Raw genomic sequence first — 18902 nt, 5'->3', positions numbered from 1 at the left:
TGCTTTCCTACGTCGATATATATAAGAACGCTTAAAACTTCAGAATTATACTTTGCTTATAACAAATTTAATATTCCTCTAATGCTTATATACAACTATTCCTATATTCAAAATCTACATAAAATTATTATAGTATTAGTATAGGAAATAGAAACAAATGAATAATTGACTCAATGACAATTAACATTAAAAAACATTAGTCTAAATTCTGGCAGTTAATAACAATTAAAAATATTATGTAAACTATTTCAATTTTATTGTAACGCCATCTAGTAGGATGTGTAGAAACTACTAAAACTTCAAATGTTTTGATTGAAATTGATACATTACAAATTATTGTTACTATTACTACATATTTATAATTACATAAATTTAAAATATATACTGCTTTTTATATTGTAAATACTTGCTTTACTATATATTATAGAACGGCAACTATGAATGGCGCATGCGTCAACATTGTCAAAATAATATACTCATAGTCTGTTAAAATACGATCAAAACAGGTGATAGTGAAATTTGCAAACAGATAAATTAATATTAAACTAATAAGGAAATACGAATTTTCAAAGTGTCTTTGTCTATGAAATTATGTAAGTAAAATCTTCCCGCGTTTTTTCCGAATATATTACGTTTGTTTGATTACGTATAAAAACGTGTATTAAATCGATAATTTTTAATTTGAACAAATTAACGATTGTTAAAACATATTGTTAGTTAACAAATAGTAAACAAACGAATGTCAATAGTAAACCATCTTTGGATAAAAAAAATATTTTAATTATAGGTACTATAAATCTTATTGCAGAACAAGGCTGACTTATAAACGTTATATAATTTTTATTTTAAGTAATATCAGTTCTCTGTTAATTTAAATAATACTATAAAATTTCCTATTAATGTTTTTTTCAAATAATATTTTTTTTAAGTTTTTCATTATGACATATGCAAAAAAGCAGTGACACTTGACGTTTCTCTGACTAGTTTTCGCGGGAAGATTATTTGATATGATATTATGTTTCTGTGCTACGATTTTTTACAGATATCTACAGTTTTTTATAGAAAAAATAATACGCGAACATTAATAAAAATATCAAAATATATTTAATTGCACTTTAAAAAGATCATGCCTGCCTCTAAGTTATTTCAAAATCGCTGTATATTTTTTAGAATTAAACATGGCGAATACCAACTCTAGCGCGGTATTCTTCTTGGGTACCAGGGCTCACTATCAGGTGGGTAATTTAATTATTCATAGCATTATTGTGTGTGTTCTATTTATCTGTATTTAATTATTATTATGTATTGTAATATGATTTAAATAGGTACGTGTTAAGCGGGCCATAGACGGACCGCATGTTGCAGTCAAGAGTCAAGACCGACTGCAATATGCGGTCGTCGCACGGCGATCTGCAGTTTCCATACTACATTCATATTCGCAATACACGGACTGCTCGAGCAGTTATTATTAGTTAGTATTGAATGAATTGTTAGTGAAGTAAAAGTGAAGTGTTTTGAGCTAGTTGTGTAGGAGCTTATGTCGAAAAATACAAACTACTCTTTTACGTTCTTGGTCGTGCTTAGAACTTTTGGATCCACCCTCGTATGCACATAATATTTATATATATTTGAAACATTTTTATTTATTGACAACCCACCCAACCTTAAATCCAGAGTAGACTAAATATAGCTTGGCAAAAAAGTCATATTTTTAAACATACTGTATAGTGAAATTGCATTAGTGTGAGTACTATGAACGCGCCAGCGATAACCGACCTATACTACCGACATTAGACATATTACAGGTTCCGAAAACGTGGTAGCAGATTCCTTATCACGGATAGAGTCGATACACTGTCTTACCTCTATTAATTATGGGGAGTTTTCAGACGCTCAAGGTGCGGATGAGGAGCTCTCACACATCATCAATGACGTTAATAGGGCGAACTCAATTCAAGAAAATAGTTATGCCCATGTGTAGCAAACCTATTTTCTGCGAAATATCGACGAACATTAGGCCGTACTTACCTAAGCATTTTCGAAGATTAGCTTTTGACACAATATACAGGACATTCAGACATACCAGCTCATCTAGAAAAATGCTTTTTTGGCCATGTATGAATCGTGACATTGGGTCTAAGAACTGTTTAGCATGTTGACGCACTAAAGTAGTTAGACACACTAATTCAGCCGTGCAAGCTTTTCCATCTTGTGGTAGATTTGAACACGTGCACACAGATCTCGTTGGACCTCTTCCAATGACGTCAGAAGGATTCAGGTATTGCCTGACTATGATAGACAGACGCACACACTGGCCGGAAAAAATTCCTTTTAAGGATATTACTGCGGAAACTATAGTATGTGTATGATAGTTGGATATCGCGTTTCGGTTGTCCTTTAAGGATAACCAGCGATTAGGGATCGTTCCCGTTCAATCGAACGACTGATTCAATTTCAAACGAACTGAAGGATATTTCGGACTGTTCGGTTCGGAACTTCGGTTCAGACTTCAGAGCGAACAACACGTGCACGTGCTTCTCCCTCCAGGATGAGAGTGAGCTCAAGTTACTAATACTGCTTTTGTATATGAATGAATATTTCCAGGTCTTAGACCCAGAGACCTACGACAGTGGAAACACTTCCACAGAGACGTTGTGTCAAAATGATGAACAGCTGTGGAAGGACCAGGGTAACGAGAGCCCCAATTGTAATCAATCCGGCTGGTGCTACGGGTCTGATATAAATGGTAAGTCAATATTTTTGTTCGATGTTTTTATGTGAATAAATAAATTTACAAAAATACACTTTCTTGGTTAGGGTTAAGGTTGGGTTAAATAGAAGAACACTACATCTTCCTCACTCCAAAAGTCCCGCCAACTCCCAAAATTGAGATTCATTTTTAAATAAACAAACGTGTATGCTTATGTACATGCGTTAGAAGTTATAATTCTTTGGCGTAACATAAAAATGTTATTCTATGTTTGTAGAAAACACGATACTTACAATAGAAAAAATACTTTAGAGGTGTCAAGGGACACCCGGATGGAACGAAATTCCTTTCGATTAATTTATATGTTAATTGGTATCATAACAGTATGATAGATTTTCTCGACACCAATCTTACGACGAAAAAAAAAAGCCAACATCACGAGGTGTTCCCAGGCGGTCACCCATCCAAGTACTGACCTCGCCCGACGTTGCTTAACTTCGGTGATCGTACGAGAACCGGTGTATTACAATAGCAAATAGCAAAAAAGTGTCGTGACAACTTTTCTTAAGAATTTTTTCCGTCTAGCCCCCTTTCACAACGCGCGATAAGGAACTTCGAAAAACTAAATTGTTGACTATAGCTAACTTCAGGCTGTCGGTTTTTTGTGCGCGCCTCGTAAAAATTTACTCTCATTTTTCCCTAACGCGCCAAAAGAATAACTTCAAAAACTACTCTCAACCCCTCCTTCGTAATGAATGTGAAGTAGAAACCTATAGGCCGCTATTTTACAGTGAACTTCGACACAGGCGTGAAGAAAAGATTGAACAGACATGATGAAGCGACTTCTGACATTGATCCTGCTCTTTTGAATATGTCACAAGAGAGGTAAGGTTATAATTTTTCTTTTATTAGTATCCTAGAGTTACTAGAACTAAGAGTCTTCTATACGGCGTTTATCTGCTACTTTTAATTGTTCAGGGCCTTGCCGAAACAAAAATTAGACATAGACATAACATTTATTCCTTACAAAAACACACACACATAAACACACAAAATAACAATAATCAAAGAAAAAAATATAATGAAAAATGTAATAAAAATTCCCATTTCCCATTCGGTTCGTTTCAAGTGTGTAATGCGTGTGTGCTGTTATTGTAATTGGCCCTGGCTCAGCATTATGCTGAGGAGCAGACTGTTCTACAGTGCTGGTCATTCTGCCAGAGACCACAACAGTTAGTTTGTGCCTCACACGAAATTGAGAGAACGTCACAAAAAAAGAAAGAAAGGGAATGTAATAATACTTAGTAGAAAAACAAATAATAATATTAGTAAAAGTTAGAAGTGTAAATAATGAAGTCTTGTGTAAAGATTTATAGTAAACTAGCAGACTCGGCCAAGCGTTGCTGTGACTAAGATTTTATAAGGTTCTATTGTACATAGTGGTAAACTCTTCCAACGAAACGGTAGGACAACACCAGTCATGGGGACCACCATGCTTTTTGGTTGCTATGCCATTAAATTGTAGCTTAAGTGAAACGTTGGTACTTTCAACACAGCGCCATCTGTTAGAATTGTGACTATCAAATAATAAACAAATAATTTGCAATAAAATAATATTGCGGGTATAAACAAAGCGATACCTCCCACGTAAGTTGTTGTATGCCACAAAAATGCTATTTTGCTTTTTTGCTGAAAAACATCCTAATATGGATCATTATATCCATTCAAAGTAAAAAAACAACAAAAACACTATTTTTAAAGGATTTGTCAGACGCATAATGTTGTAATTTTCAAACGCGAACGGAGTAGACCAATGTATATGCCTATGCATTTGTGTACGCGGGGCGCGCGGTGGGTAGAATCACGCGCTCGCGCCTCGTATCGGTTACATACAACAGACCACGCCGGACTTTCAACCAGCCGCATGCCCGTTGCCATCGCATATATTATTTGATGATTCATTGACGTAATTAGTTTACTTGTTATTTGTTATAATGAAACGTGCAAGTATTATATTATCAAGAGGGCGTCGAATATGTGATTTGCTCAATAATTCGAATATACAAAATAACAACTCCGATACACCCATTGAAAAGGACAATATTTCATTAAATGAAATAGAATTAAACAGTTACTCTGATTCAAACCTACAAAATAAGAATGGTAAGTTTCTTTTTGTATTATTTTAGTCGCATGAATTAGATTACTAACACTTTTCATGGTGGCCCCAACCTAAACTATTGTATAGATTACTTACAACAATATACGCCGGTGAGCGTTCATCGAAAATGTTGTATGTAATACATACAATGTTTTACGTCTTCGTTGAAGTTAAACATTTTGTTGTATCTAATAAATACATCGTTTTACTTCGGAAATCGTTCATCAAAATGTAGTTGTATAGTGAAATGCTATATTTTACGTTGGATTTACTTTTTTTTTACTTAAAATTTACGTTGTAAGTCAAGTCATCAGTTCAAAAGTCGATCTTTAAATGGTTAGTAGGGACTGTCTCAATAGCCAGATGCATACCTAGTGCATTGTATTAGCACGCCGAGGTCTCAGGTTCGATTGCCTAAATCTGCTGATCATTAATTATACAAAACATTATTATGCTTTCAGTCTCCATTACCAATAAGCTTTAATGAGTCGGATATTAATGAGCTAGCAAACATAATTGATGCAGATATATTTGATAATAACCTAGAAGTTGCTTCCGATTCTGATACTGCAAATCTCGAAACATCGCACCCTTCACCTTCTTGTGGTACCAACCACTTGGACTACGACTGTGATAATGATTTCTGCCCTTATTATATACAAAAGGAAAACTTATCAACTTTTGATATTTTGCCCGTACCATCACCAGGTTATCTGTCTAGCTGCTCAACGTATACAACAATTAACAATTATAGTCCGCTGTCAGTTATTTCGAATAATAGTCCTAGCACAAGCGATCGCCGTCGTCAACTAAGGAAAGATAAAGGTAATATAAGAAAAAGACATTTTAATGAATGGATAGACACTAAGAGAAAGAATTTACGTAATATGGGAAAAGAGTACATGTCAAGAAATGGTAAAATTCAAGCAAAGAGAAAGATGGGGCCGCCATGTCAATGCCGCAAGAAGTGTTTTGATAAATTAAGTGAAGGAAAAAGACAAAAGATATTTAAGAGTTTTTGGAATTTGGGCAATCGAGAAAAACAATGGATGTTTATAGCCAGCTTAGTAAAAAAGCAAAATAAACGCAGGGTCTACACAGATACCACTTCAAGACGAAAGTACACGTTAAAGTACTCATTGCCAGTAGATCATGGTGAAGATAATTATGTGGATGTATGCAAAAAACATTTCTTAAGCACTATTTCCGTCAGTGATCAGGTTATTAATAAGGCCCTAGAAAAGATGGCTACGACTACTGGAGTATTAATTCCAGATCAAAGAGGAAAACACTCAAACCACCCTGTAAAAAAGACAGAGTCTGTTATAACCAGTGTGTGTGACCATATCAAGAGTTTGCAGCCAGTTGAGTCACATTTTACTAGGCAAAGGTCAAATAAGTTATATTTGGATGGAGATTTAAATTTTCATAAATTATTTGAAATGTATAATGAGTGGCTTCAATCTAATATATATGAAGAGAAAGCTAAATCCGAACGTCTATATCGAGACATTGTAAATGAAAACTTTAAGCTCAGTTTTCATATTCCTAAGAAAGATCAGTGCGATCAGTGTCACATCTTCAGAAATATTAACGGTCCAACAGAACTGCAAGTCATCGATCATGAAATTCACGTCACTAACAAGAAGTTATCCCGTCAGCTTATGAAGTCTGACAAAGAAGAAAGCAAATCTTCTGAAGGTAAAATAATTGCTGGTACTTTTGATTTTCAAAAGATTCTCAATGCACCCCATGGCCAATTGAGTATTTTATATTACAAACGGAAGCTGTCCGTCTTTAATTTTACTTTGTTTGATTTAGCAAATAAAGAGGGTCATTGTTATATGTGGCACGAGGGAGAAGCCAAACGTGGTTCTAATGAGGTATCAGGCTGTCTTTCTCATTTTATACATAAAATGCATGAACAAGGTGCAAAAGAATTTAGATTCTGGTCTGACAATTGTGCCGGTCAGAATCGCAATCGTATTGTGTTTGCGTTTTATGTTTATATTGCTCATAAGCTTAATATTACTATCAAACATACATTTCTTGAAAAAGGTCACACCCAGGCAGAAGGTGATAGCGTACATGCTCTAATAGAACGTTCGTCCAAAAATAAACTTATTTATACACCCTTTGAATGGTTTAGCTTGGTTCGATGGGCGAAACAGGAGGGCAAACCATATAACGTCATAGAAATGAAGCATACAGATTTTTTAAACTATAAAACACTTTTGATTGGACGTAATTGGTCTAAAAATGTAAATGGGAACGTAGTTAGATGGAATAAAATAAAAGAAGTAAGTGTATGTGCAGAAGATCCTTTTAAAATTATGTATCGATACGATTTGGCAGACAGTAATGCTATGACAATTGCTCTTAATACCAATACCCGTAGACGCCAAAGGAATAGTATGGCTGAGCTATGCCCCTTGTATTCCAACCGTCTTCCCATAACTAAGGCAAAATATGATGACTTAATGAACCTGTGTCATACTGAAATTATTCCAGCTACGTATCACGACTTTTTCAGGCATTTATCTTTCGTTGTTGGCGTTAATAATGACGCTGAATTTTCTGATTCAGAATAGACATTAGTCTTTTCCAAATATTCCGTTTACTTTTCTTTTTTCTATATTGCCTTTGATTAAGCATCTCAGGTTTTAATATTGATCTCATAAAAATAATATTTATTTGTTTTACATTGTTTTAAGGCTCCCATAAAAGCTAATTTTAGGTTTGTTAGGTTGACAATTAACACAATTGTTTTTATTTTAAAATTTCTTTATCATTATTATAAACCAATAAGTAGGTACATGCCAAAAATTATAAATAGTTTCCAAATTACTACTTTGATTTTAAGCTGATCTCATATAAATGATTAATTTAGTTCATATTTTTATTTTTTATAGTGATGTTGATTTTTGTAATTCTATTTGATTAGTTCTTAAGAAGAGTTTGTAACGTTACCTATTCTAAAACTTTGTATTAAAAAGTCTTTTGTATGATTGTTATGTGTTAAAACGTTTTTGATTATTCAGCAAAAGAAGAAGTAATTGAATTAAGTTTTAAAAGCTCACTATTTTATTTTCAAAGATTTTCTGATTAGCTTTTTAACACTGATGTTGTTTCTAATAAAAAAAATTAACCTTAATAACATTTCTTTTTTATTTATTAACCTAAAAAATTAATCACCTTCAAATTGTACATTTGAATTCTGTACCTAATATAAATATAATTACCACATACAACAGAGTAAGACTTATGTTTTTCAAAGTATACAGTTGTAACTATCATATACCACAAGTGATGCTATCTGGGCGCCGCGGTATAATGTTGTTAGTATCAGATGCAACATCTGGCATAGCTTCTACTCCGGAGTAAAATGTTGTATGAACAATATCTCCGCAAATAGACATATTACTTAAAATTTCTTTTAACGTAGTTAAGAAGACTAATTATATCACATTAAATACGAAATTTTAAAAAGATGCAACAATAAATGCAGATTTTGGGTTAATTTGAATCTTTGAAACGCTCTACTGTAAAATTGCAGTTTTGGAGATACAACAACTTACGTGGGAGGTATCGAAAGATGTAAGCTATCCTATCTTTTAAGTTAGATCAAACTGCTCACGGTGTGCAAATTTGATTGAAATCGGTTAAGTAGTTTAGGAGTCCATAGCGGACAAACAACGTGACACGTGATTTATATATATTAAGATTAAATTAAATGTTAAAAATAAGAATAATTGTTTTTTTTGGGCGGATTAAATACTAATATTAATATATTTTACAACAATCTTCCTATTTTGTGTGTAAGAGTGTCTTTTTGAGGTTTAAGTTTCTACTTAGTTTTTGTTTTTTTGCTGTTTGCTTGTGTATAATTGTTTCCTTGATAAGTTCGGTGGCGGTTGTTGGAGTAAAGTTCAAATAAATGAAACTCTTTGTTTGGGTGTCAACTTTAATAGTTTAAAACATGGGCTTATAACTAACTAGCGACCCGCCCCGGCTTCGCACGGGTGCAATGCTGATACTAAATACACTACAGAAAAACTGTGCGGCCGGCCGGTACCGCCGCAAACGCTACGTCCCGCAACTTTTAAATCTGTAATATCTTCGAAAAAATTCACTTAAATCATACGGTGTAAAGGGCCATATAGATCTATATTAAATGAACAATGTATTCAAGGTATTTAATTGGTTAAGGATTAATGCTGTATTGGTTAAAATCGCTTCGAAAATTAGCCATTATTTGTCGTAAAAAGTAAATGACAAAAAAAAGTTATTGTGGGTTATCCATAAGAGATAGACATATACCATCACGGACTTTTCTGTAGACCTTTTCAATGTGTACAATACTTAGTACATTATTTTGATAAAACTCGTAGGGTTCAGCCTGCGTTTGCAATGTAAGCGGAAAAAATGTAATTATTTACGACATCACATTAGAAACCTCAAAAATAACAGTACTTCTCCACTATTTAATGGATGTTATTATACATATAAACCTTCCTCTTGAATCACTCTATCTATTAAAAACCGCATCAAAATCCGTTGTGTAGTTTCAAAGATTTAAGCATTCAAAGGGAAATAGGGACAGAGAAATGCGACTTTGTTTTATACTATGTAGTGATAACTAACTTGACTTATTTAAGGGTTCTTAAATGTAAGTAACTGTTAAGTGTTAATAATAGAAAAGGATAGAATATAAGTGTAGTCGTAATATGTTTACTTTGCCTCCAAGTGTGCGATTTTTCTTCTGTTTTATACATATATGTTGTTTTAGGACTAATAAATAAATAAACTAAAAGTACAGAAAACACGAAAAAAATACAATTTATACAAAAACGATACGAAAATATAACAACAGAGAGAAAAACTTATTAGACCTTATAAATAACATTACATCTTAAGTTTAAGAAATTCGGAGAAGGACGACTCATTGGCCTAGTGGTTAGTACCCCTGACTGCGAATCCATGGGTCCCGGGTTCGATCCCCGGCTGAGACAAACATCGATGTGATGAGCATTTGGTGTTGTGCTTAGGTCTTGGGTGTTTAAATATGTATTTATATGTCTATCTATCTATAATATGTGTGTATATCCGTTGCCTAGTACCCATAACACAAGCTTCACCAGCTTAGCATGGGACTAGGTCAATTGGTGTGAATTGTCTTTAAAAAAAAAAAACAATATTATGACACTATCTGGTTAATAAACTCAAAACATAGCGATTAAAAAGAGTGGCGGAGAGTTTCTTGCCAGTTTTTCTTGCTTCTACGCACTTGACTTGCGAACTGGTAGTAAATGTTAATTTAGAATCAATTTAACATATTTTCTGTTGGAGTTAATAAGTGTACGGTTACCTATACGAATAAAGTTATTTTGACTTTATGGAGCCAAGGAATCACATCACAGAATTAAGATGTCTTGGGATGAGCATTGTTGGCCTAGTGGCTTCAGCGTCACCACCCCTGAGATCGTAGGGTCGATCCCCGTGCACCAATGGACTTTCTTTCTATGTGCGCATTTAAAATTTGCTCGAACGGTGAAGGAAAACATCGTGAGGAAACCGACATGTCTTTCACCCAAAAAGTCGACGGCGTGTGTCAGGCACAGGAGGCTGATCACCTACTAGTCTATTGGATTGCAAAATGATCATGAAACAGATTCAGAAATCTGAGACCTAGACCTAAAAGGTTATAGCGCCACTGATTATTATTATTAAGATGTCTTGTCTTTTACAAAATTTATTTAGGGCGTATTATATACGAGATTTTTTCCCTACGAAAACGCACGATTCTATTTATATATCACCCAACCAACAAACAAGACCAATATAAACTATGTGAAACTATATGAAATATCAAATATGAAATTAATTTCGTTTAGAGATGCATATTTAATATTACGTCTCAAACCGAGTGTCCAACTTTTGTTGGTCCTAGGAATATTTTTTAGAAGTTGGCATCACTGGGGTTCAAAAGGCTGACCAGTTAAGTGACACCGCCCATGGAATGCGTTGAATTGCGTTGTCGGCCTTTTAAGAATTTGTACTGTAAGTCGAATTGGTTCGGAAAAATTCAGTACGAATTTAATTGTTTTTTAATTCCAGTGATCTTGAGAAAGACAAACCACGTCGCAAGTTCCTCTCTTTTCTCTCATCTCTTACACGGCGTAAGAGACAGAGTAACGTGCAGTACCTGCAGCACCTGGAGAACGTTCTGACCACCTGCACCTATAGGGAGAGTTGCAGGTGCCTGGATTGTCAGGTAAGTTGAAAATATAGGTACTACGTAATTTTTTTTACTGAATTTTTTATCAAAATCGTGGTATGCATAAACACGACGTAGTTTAAAACAACATACCGGTTATATACATTGACCAAAATCAAAGGTCCCGGCTGAATTCTATTGTATTTGGTACTTTATAACAACGTCATCGGCTGTTCGGTCTATTGGTTTTTACGACCAAATATGAGCAGTCCCTTCGTTGTCGTTATAACAGATTTTGACTGTACATAAATATACGAGTAGGAATAATACGTAATATCTCGATCTGACGTTGTGATCGAGAACTTTGTGGACACACACACAAGCAAAAATAAATCGTACTCCAAATATTTTATTTCAAGCTCAAACTCATAAATTTTTTGAAGGTTGTTCAAAATAATTTAGAATTAAAAATCTATTTTATTAAAAAATACTTTATTTTGATTACGAAGTTATATTTTATTGTACCTATTTTAAAATATTGGCCCAGATTAAGGTTTTTTTAATTTATTTCTCGCCCTCTCAATAACGTGCCTGTGAACCCGTGAAAAACATGGTAAGGAAACCGGCCACAGAACCGAGTGCCAGGGACTAAAGGCTGATCACCTACTTGCCTTTTAGAAAGATTAAGATACAGAAATCTAAGGGCAGAAACAAGAGTTGGAACGCCCGTTTGGTTTTAAATGTTAGAAATGCATAATTATTTGAATCATCTCATATACAACGAAGTGTTAATAAATAAAGCGAGCGAGTGTTTCAACACCGAGGTCGTATCGAACATTTAATATTCGCTCGAACGGTGAAGGAAGACTGAAGGTGAAACATTGTGAGGAAACCGGCTTGCCTTAGACCCAAAACGTCGATGGCGTGTGTCAGTCACAGAAGGCCGATCACCTACTTGCCTATTAGATTGACAAATGATCATGAAACAGATACAGAAATCTGAGACCTAAAAAGGTAGCACCACTAGTTTGTTTTAATTAATAAATAAAACACATAATATTCTTCATGTTTAATATTTGTCAAATAGCAATAACTTATTGTCAAATTGTATACATACAAAGAAAAGCCATTAAGTTTTTTGCTTTTAATGTGTTAGTATATTGTTATTTAAGACACGATTATGATAGTACATAATGTATCACCAAAATCAAGATAAAATTCTTACCTAAACAAAGTCCCTTTCAAACGTTTAAATTAAAATGTATGTTAGTCAAATAATGTTACATTTATTAAAGCGTTCATTACACTAAATTTAATGTGGCACTTTGCATCAATTGCTTACATCTCAAGTGCTTATCACCTTAGTCAGCGAGGGGCTGCCAAAATGAAGGCATTTCAACACTATTACCCCACGAATAAATCTAATATGTTACAATAGTTTTATCAAAGTGCGTGAATGCATTAGGCTTAAAAACAAACACAGCTTATGCTAACAGCACCAATTGCTTAAGCATTTTTGAATTCAAAAGACAAAAGTATGCAGAAATATATCATATGAGAAACATTCGATCACGTTGCATTCTTTATATTGCATTGTAAATCCTTAACATCTTATACAACATTCTAGAAATTTTTATTAAACAGTGAGAAGATAAAATCGCTGTTAGCCAGATGAATTGAATTGAAGTATTATTATTCAAATTCTAATTAAAAATACAATTTCGTTGTCTCTTAAAATGTTTATAAAGTGTAATTGTTAATTTTTGTGTCCCAACGTTACAAAAACAAGTCCTTGAACTAGACAAACTATTTTGAAATATAAGATATGTAAACTAAAATGAGGTTATTGGTGATGACTGATAAACTATTAATAATTTCTACATTTATAACAATAAATTTAACAAATGAGGTAGCCGAATCCAAAATAATCAATATTTATGAATCAAAACTGAATTGTTAATTTATTAGTCATAATTGATAGCCATAACTACTGAACAAACTTATCAATATCATACTCCAAATTTGCATCAACATCGTCTTCTACAAGTTTCTTCCTTTCATCAATACGTACGCATTTCAAGCATTTCTGAGCTTTACGAAGCCAACAAACCTGATGGTACATCGAGTTGCATCTATCACACATTATTGCCCCACTATCAAAGGGATATATAACCTCATTATTGCTGCACACTTCACATAAATAACCTTTACCGGAACATAATGGACACTTTGTTATATGAGCTCTACAAATCTCTGTCAACTCAGTCAGCTGTGTTTCTAAACTTCCATCATTGATCGCTTGTAAGTGGGACATACTGTACTTCTTATTCACATCTCCAAGTTGTACAAATAGTGGTGACAGGAGACTTGTACCTTCAGGACAAGCACATAAATATCTCTTCATCCATTCAAGGTCTTTGCGCATTTTGTGCACCCATTCCAGTTCAGCTATGAAGCTAAACAATTTGCAATTAACATTCTCAACATCTACATATGGCCGCGTCCAAGATATAGACAGCATTTGATAAGCAATCCGAGATACACTTCGCTTGTCCCAATCCCAATTATGTATAACTCTTGCAGGTATAGCCAATAGATCATTCCAATGACATGTAGTACAGAAATACATGCCTGTGTAGTCACACAATCTAGGCTCATTCCACGAGTCTTTAAATGTAAGTGTTGTTTGGCACTCAGCACACTTATAATCTTGGGCGGCGAGTCCCTTTTCCGGGCAAATATGCATTTCAAACTGCCCTTTTTCTGTCATAACAACATGGGCACACACTCTACATACATCATCAACACATTTATAATGGCACACATATCCACAGTCAGTGCATATGTAAGAGCTTTGAACAATACTCCAAATAACACCACTACAATGATCACAGTACTGTTTTCTATTGCTTATATTCGTTTGTTGCTCAAAATGGTGTCCTTTAATTGTTACTTTGCTTCTTATTTGTCCATCTGAGTCTTTTAAGTCCTCAAGTCGTAATCTTAGTTCAACTAAATATCGGACTAACCATTTACGTTCATCGGAGCACTGGGGGCTGCTTAAAACAAGCTCTTTGCATTGGATTATCGCCTTTTCGATCTCTTCGCGCGTCGCTGTACTGTGGATTTTAAGTTTTTTGTTTGCAATTGATTTTGGAATGTAATTGGAGTCGATGCTCTCGTCTGCCGATACACAACCGGACGTGGAAGATGATGATATTGATTCCTCCACACTCCGAGGGCTGCAGCATATCAGACTGTTCCGATATTTTGGCGAATCGTTAGCCAAGGCTGCTGTCATGATTGATGGTATTATAATAAAACACTAAACACTTAATGTAATGCGTCAATTTACATAACGGACATTAGGTAAACAACTGCGTCGTAACATATTTCTTTGTTTGCAACAAATACGGGATGACTGACTAATTCAATGTATCATTAATTACATGGTATTTTTTTTTTGTCGAATCGAAATAATGTTGACAGCAAGAAATGTTAAATCCGTCAAGGCCATTTGTCAATGTCACAGGCGTTTCGTTACTCGCAAGCCTGATTTGATAAAACTAATAGAAATAAATTTATAATTGAAACATTTTTCGTGAATAAAGTGATTGTTTCGTGATGGTGATGAAAACAAGAAACTTGTCAATTATCCTTCGCACTGAAGTCCGGGTTCTTTAAAATACCATAATAGCGGCTACCGCCTATGAGGCGTAAACTTTTCTATGGATAATATTTTGATTTTTTTATAATAGTTCCTTGTACATACTGATCAGCTCAATAGCAACTTGGCAATAGGACAATACAGTGGTCTCAAGTTCGTTTTCCAGGGATACAATTTTAATAAAATACATTTTGCTATATTGGAACCGACAACTGATCAAAAATAATGTTCCCATTTCAAACTACCGAATCTTTGTAGGCCTTGGATTTCTGTATCTTTTTCGTGATATTTTTTGAATTTTTTGTTTAAATAAAAATTGGGTTACGATACGATCCTGTTTGGAAGAACTTTCTTTTGAAGTCGGACTAAAAGTTGTTTTTTTTAGAGTCGCTACTTCGAATATGACAGCGAACCCGAAGATGTATCCGAAGACGACGAGATGTATGCGTATTCATACTCAGTTCAAGATCAATCTGAGGTCATGGCTGATGATGACTCCAATGAAGAGGTGAGTTTTACAAGATAACATCTGTACGATGATGTCACATCCTGAGTCTCTATCAAAGTGAATCCCTCTGCGTATAAAGAACAAACCTTTGATTACATTACTGGCCTCAGATTGTTGTTTTATTATATTCCTTCGAACCAGCTGGAGAAAAAAAAATGTTACATTTAAACACTTCTCGAATCAGATTGGGAATTTGGTATGGGAATGGGAAACGTTCTATCGGATTGGAATATTTTCAATCCGATTTGCATAGATTCAACAAGATTCGCAAATCATCATTTTGATTCTCAAATCATCACTTTGATTCGCAAATATTCAATCCGACCCACAAATATTCAACTAGATTCGCAAATATTCTATCAGAATTGAGATTTTAAAGTAGGTAGTAGGTACTTAATTTTTGTTCTTTTTTCTTATACCTCGGTAAAGTCTATTCGCCCACGAGATAGGAAGATCCTTATGTGGCCAGCTTCTATAAGACAGTGTAATAATTGTTTTTAATAATAAATTATTATTATTATTCGAATTGCAAATATTTAATGATGAATTAAAAACTATTGCTGAAGTTGGATTATTGTAAACTTAGTTTCAATAAGTTCTTGAAACTAATAATTAATAAATTACCTGAAATAACTATAGAACATTCAGAGTTTATTTGAAAACAATTACTATAACAAATTCCCAATTAAAATCTGAAAATATTCTAACTACAGCTTCTTGTCAAAATCAAGTTATAAGTCAAAACTCGCGCCTAATTTCTCAAACTAACAAATTCTCAATCTTACATACAACAGATAATTAATTAATATTATTTATTTTTAAAATTTTATCCTACCTACCTACGTACCTCGGAAGAGTATTGCCCAAAAGAATATCTTATAATTATTATTTACGAATAAATTCGAGTTTTTTTTTCAGCTTTTTTTATCATACAACGAGGATAACACGTCCACAGATTTACTCATAGACGATCCAGAGACAATGACGACGGTGTCAAGTTCGAGTGAAGAGCCCGAGGAGAAGCGAACTGAACTGGAAGTGGCTGCAAGCACTTCCGCCGTTCTAAATGTTTTATTATTTCATCCTGCTTGTATTGTGCAGTAAATTTGATTTTGTGTTTCTTTATTTATCGGGTATTGGGACTTAGGCCTTAGGGGCAAGTGTTATGCGGCGGCATAGGCCATAGCGCGGGTTTCGGCCGATAGAAAATGTTGCCTCATATATTTCAATGTATATTATACATTACATAGATTCTAGAGAACTTTTCAGCAAGAACAGTCATCATTTTGCATTATACATGTGAGGTTTTAAAATAAAATAAAAACCTTGAATTGTTAATCGTTCTAGCTGCTTATAAAATAATATGGAGAATCCCGCAAGTCAGAGCGTTGCCATCAGTCTCTACAAAATATATAAAGAAGGGATTCACAAATCGTCACGAATTTGACACTGTACTAACATTTTTATTATTGAGAAATTTAGCCGCCTCCACGCTACGCCTCTTAGTAAAGCTATTCTCTGTAATGCTGAATATTTTCTACTTGTGATGGAAGGTGACCTTACAGGACATGTAAGGATATTCTGTAAACTTGGGAAGATATAAATTGTATTATTATAGTGACTCGTATGTCAAAATATGATAATGTCATAATCAATATTTTTGACATACGAGAAAAGACTTAAGTATTATTATTATATAATTATCCGATATTAAGTATACAATAATGTCTGACAACTAGAGCGTATTTCAAGTTCAGATGGCAGACAAAATTGCGGATTGTGACGCACTCAATTGCGCCTGTGAAGCACTGTGAAAAATTTTTGCTACAAAATAAGTATTATTATAGAGTTGCTAATAGTGAAATAATAAAATTATAGAGTTTTCGATGGTATGTTGTAGGAACTAGTCTGAATGACGCCCTTGGATCGGTCGTGATGACTTCAAAATGTTCTTATACTAGAGTTTAAATCAAAGGATCGTGTAAATTATGTTATAATAAGAAAATTTCGATATTTATAAGCTATAGCTTTAAAGATATTGAAGTTATACTTCTTTTGGCGCGTTAGGCAAAAATTAGTCACAAAATCAAAATCAAAATACGTTTATTCAATTTAGATGCTTCTTAGAGCATGCTTATGAATGTCAACAGACACAAAAACCCGACACAGAAACCCTGTACTTAGTCATCATTTTATTTTGTGATATTTAAAATAAACTTTATTTAACTAGATAATGCGTTATAATAAAACTTTCAATGTATTAAATACCTTTTTTCTATTGTTAGCGTCGTTTTGTCTACAAACGTAGAATAAGGCGAAAAAAAAAAAAAAAAAAAGATTTTTATCCTGTTACGCCAAAGAAGTATAACTTCTAACGCGTGTACATAAGTACACAGAATTTTTTTTAATATTCGACGCTTACAAGGGCCGATGTAGTAAAAGAAAGAGGGTCCCAAAACAACACCGTACGAGCCGTATTTCAAAATTTGATCAGCATCACCATGGCTGGAAGTTTTCCACGGTCTGCGTCACAAGACTCTTTCTTTTGTCAGCGATCTGTGGAATTGACTCCCGGTTGGGGTTTTCCCTGGGAGATACGACCTCCAATTCTTTAACAATAAGCATACATACACTAAACTATGAAATATTAAAAAAAACTCAATGGCGAAACGGGTCATGTAGTCCAGTCAAATTATGGCTAAAAACGGGTTAAATAAACATGAGCGAACACAGTTTGGGGATTTTGAGGATCGATAGGGGGGTGTATTCTGAGCATAAATTCCAATTTGAGGGGTTGTACTGAGGTCAGCTCAAGGTCATTTCGATGGAAACGCGTTTAATTCGATATCTCGAGAATGGTTAGTGTTAGGCGAAAAATTGTAGAGACCTTTTCTTTTCTTAACTAAATTTACTAACTTTTTTATTTGAAACTTTTTTTATAACATTAATATTTTTCAAGTTATTACTCCCGCAAGGCAGAAATTTTACTTTTTTTTCAATTTTTCGTCGTTTTCTCCCCAACTATTCAATTTTATTAAATTTTACCGATCATCGAAGTGTAGATCTTTTAATTATGAACAATTTTGTTCTTAAACTTTTTTCCGTAATGCCAATACCTTCGGAGTTATAGATTACTTTACCGAGCGAAATCCGCGCCACTGTCGCAATATAAAAAGGTCAATCGATTAAACTATTTAAAAAATTGGTATTTAATATTCATGGGTTAATTTGGGTAAGAAGTAAATTAAAAATTAAATCTGTTTCACACATTTATTGATAGAAAAATAGGTTATAAAATTCGGAATATTAAGCACCCGAGGTCGATGGAAGTGATTCGTGAATATTCGTGGTCCTGACGGTATTGGGGCATACGTCGTCCTCGTCCATTGCGTCAAGATCATCATTCGAACAATAGTTCTCTTGGCAATTGGTGCAAATCACTGAGCAAAAGAGGCCGGCCTTTCTGCATCCGCACGCTTTGCCGCATTTGGTTTTGCATTTGCACGCAATCGATCTCAGTAAATTATTAATCATAATATATGATTAATAATGATAATTAATCAGTAATTATTAGCCGATAGCGATGTCATTGAAACCAGCTCCGGATAATTTAGGACGACGTATGCCCCGATACCGTCA

At 34.1% G+C, this 18902-nt stretch overlaps 2 protein-coding genes across 2 annotated transcripts; one reads left to right on the top strand and one right to left on the bottom strand.

Moving 5' to 3' along the window:
• The first annotated feature begins 478 nt into the window (after positions 1-478).
• On the top strand, positions 479-17549 carry LOC125062159. Its single transcript, XM_047667838.1, has 7 exons — positions 479-593; positions 1171-1235; positions 2605-2746; positions 3502-3595; positions 10989-11145; positions 15141-15263; positions 16182-17549. The coding sequence occupies exons 2-7, from the start codon at positions 1179-1181 to the stop codon at positions 16365-16367; spliced, it is 759 nt and encodes a 252-aa protein (XP_047523794.1). The 5' UTR covers positions 479-593; positions 1171-1178; the 3' UTR covers positions 16368-17549.
• On the bottom strand, positions 12146-14564 carry LOC125062158 (differentially expressed in FDCP 8 homolog). Its single transcript, XM_047667837.1, has one exon. The coding sequence runs from the start codon at positions 14387-14389 to the stop codon at positions 13076-13078; it is 1314 nt and encodes a 437-aa protein (XP_047523793.1). The 5' UTR covers positions 14390-14564; the 3' UTR covers positions 12146-13075.
• Positions 17550-18902: the final 1353 nt, after the last annotated feature.

Source organism: Pieris napi, chromosome Z, assembly GCF_905475465.1.
Source record: "Pieris napi chromosome Z, ilPieNapi1.2, whole genome shotgun sequence".
NCBI classification, from domain to species: Eukaryota; Metazoa; Arthropoda; class Insecta; order Lepidoptera; family Pieridae; genus Pieris; species Pieris napi.
The sequence above is the reverse complement of the archived record's forward strand: the minus strand, read 5'-3'. Positions and strand labels throughout refer to the sequence as shown.

Coding starts and splice junctions, on each gene's coding strand:
- LOC125062159 (XM_047667838.1), top strand. CDS start 1,179: ATGGCGAATACCAACTCTAGCGCGGTATTCTTCTTGGGTACCAGGGCT. Junction 11,146..15,140: donor GCAGGTGCCTGGATTGTCAG/GTAAGTTGAAAA, acceptor TGTTTTTTTTAG/AGTCGCTACTTCGAATATGA. Junction 15,264..16,181: donor ATGATGACTCCAATGAAGAG/GTGAGTTTTACA, acceptor TTTTTTTTTCAG/CTTTTTTTATCATACAACGA.
- LOC125062158 (XM_047667837.1), bottom strand. CDS start 14,389: ATGACAGCAGCCTTGGCTAACGATTCGCCAAAATATCGGAACAGTCTG.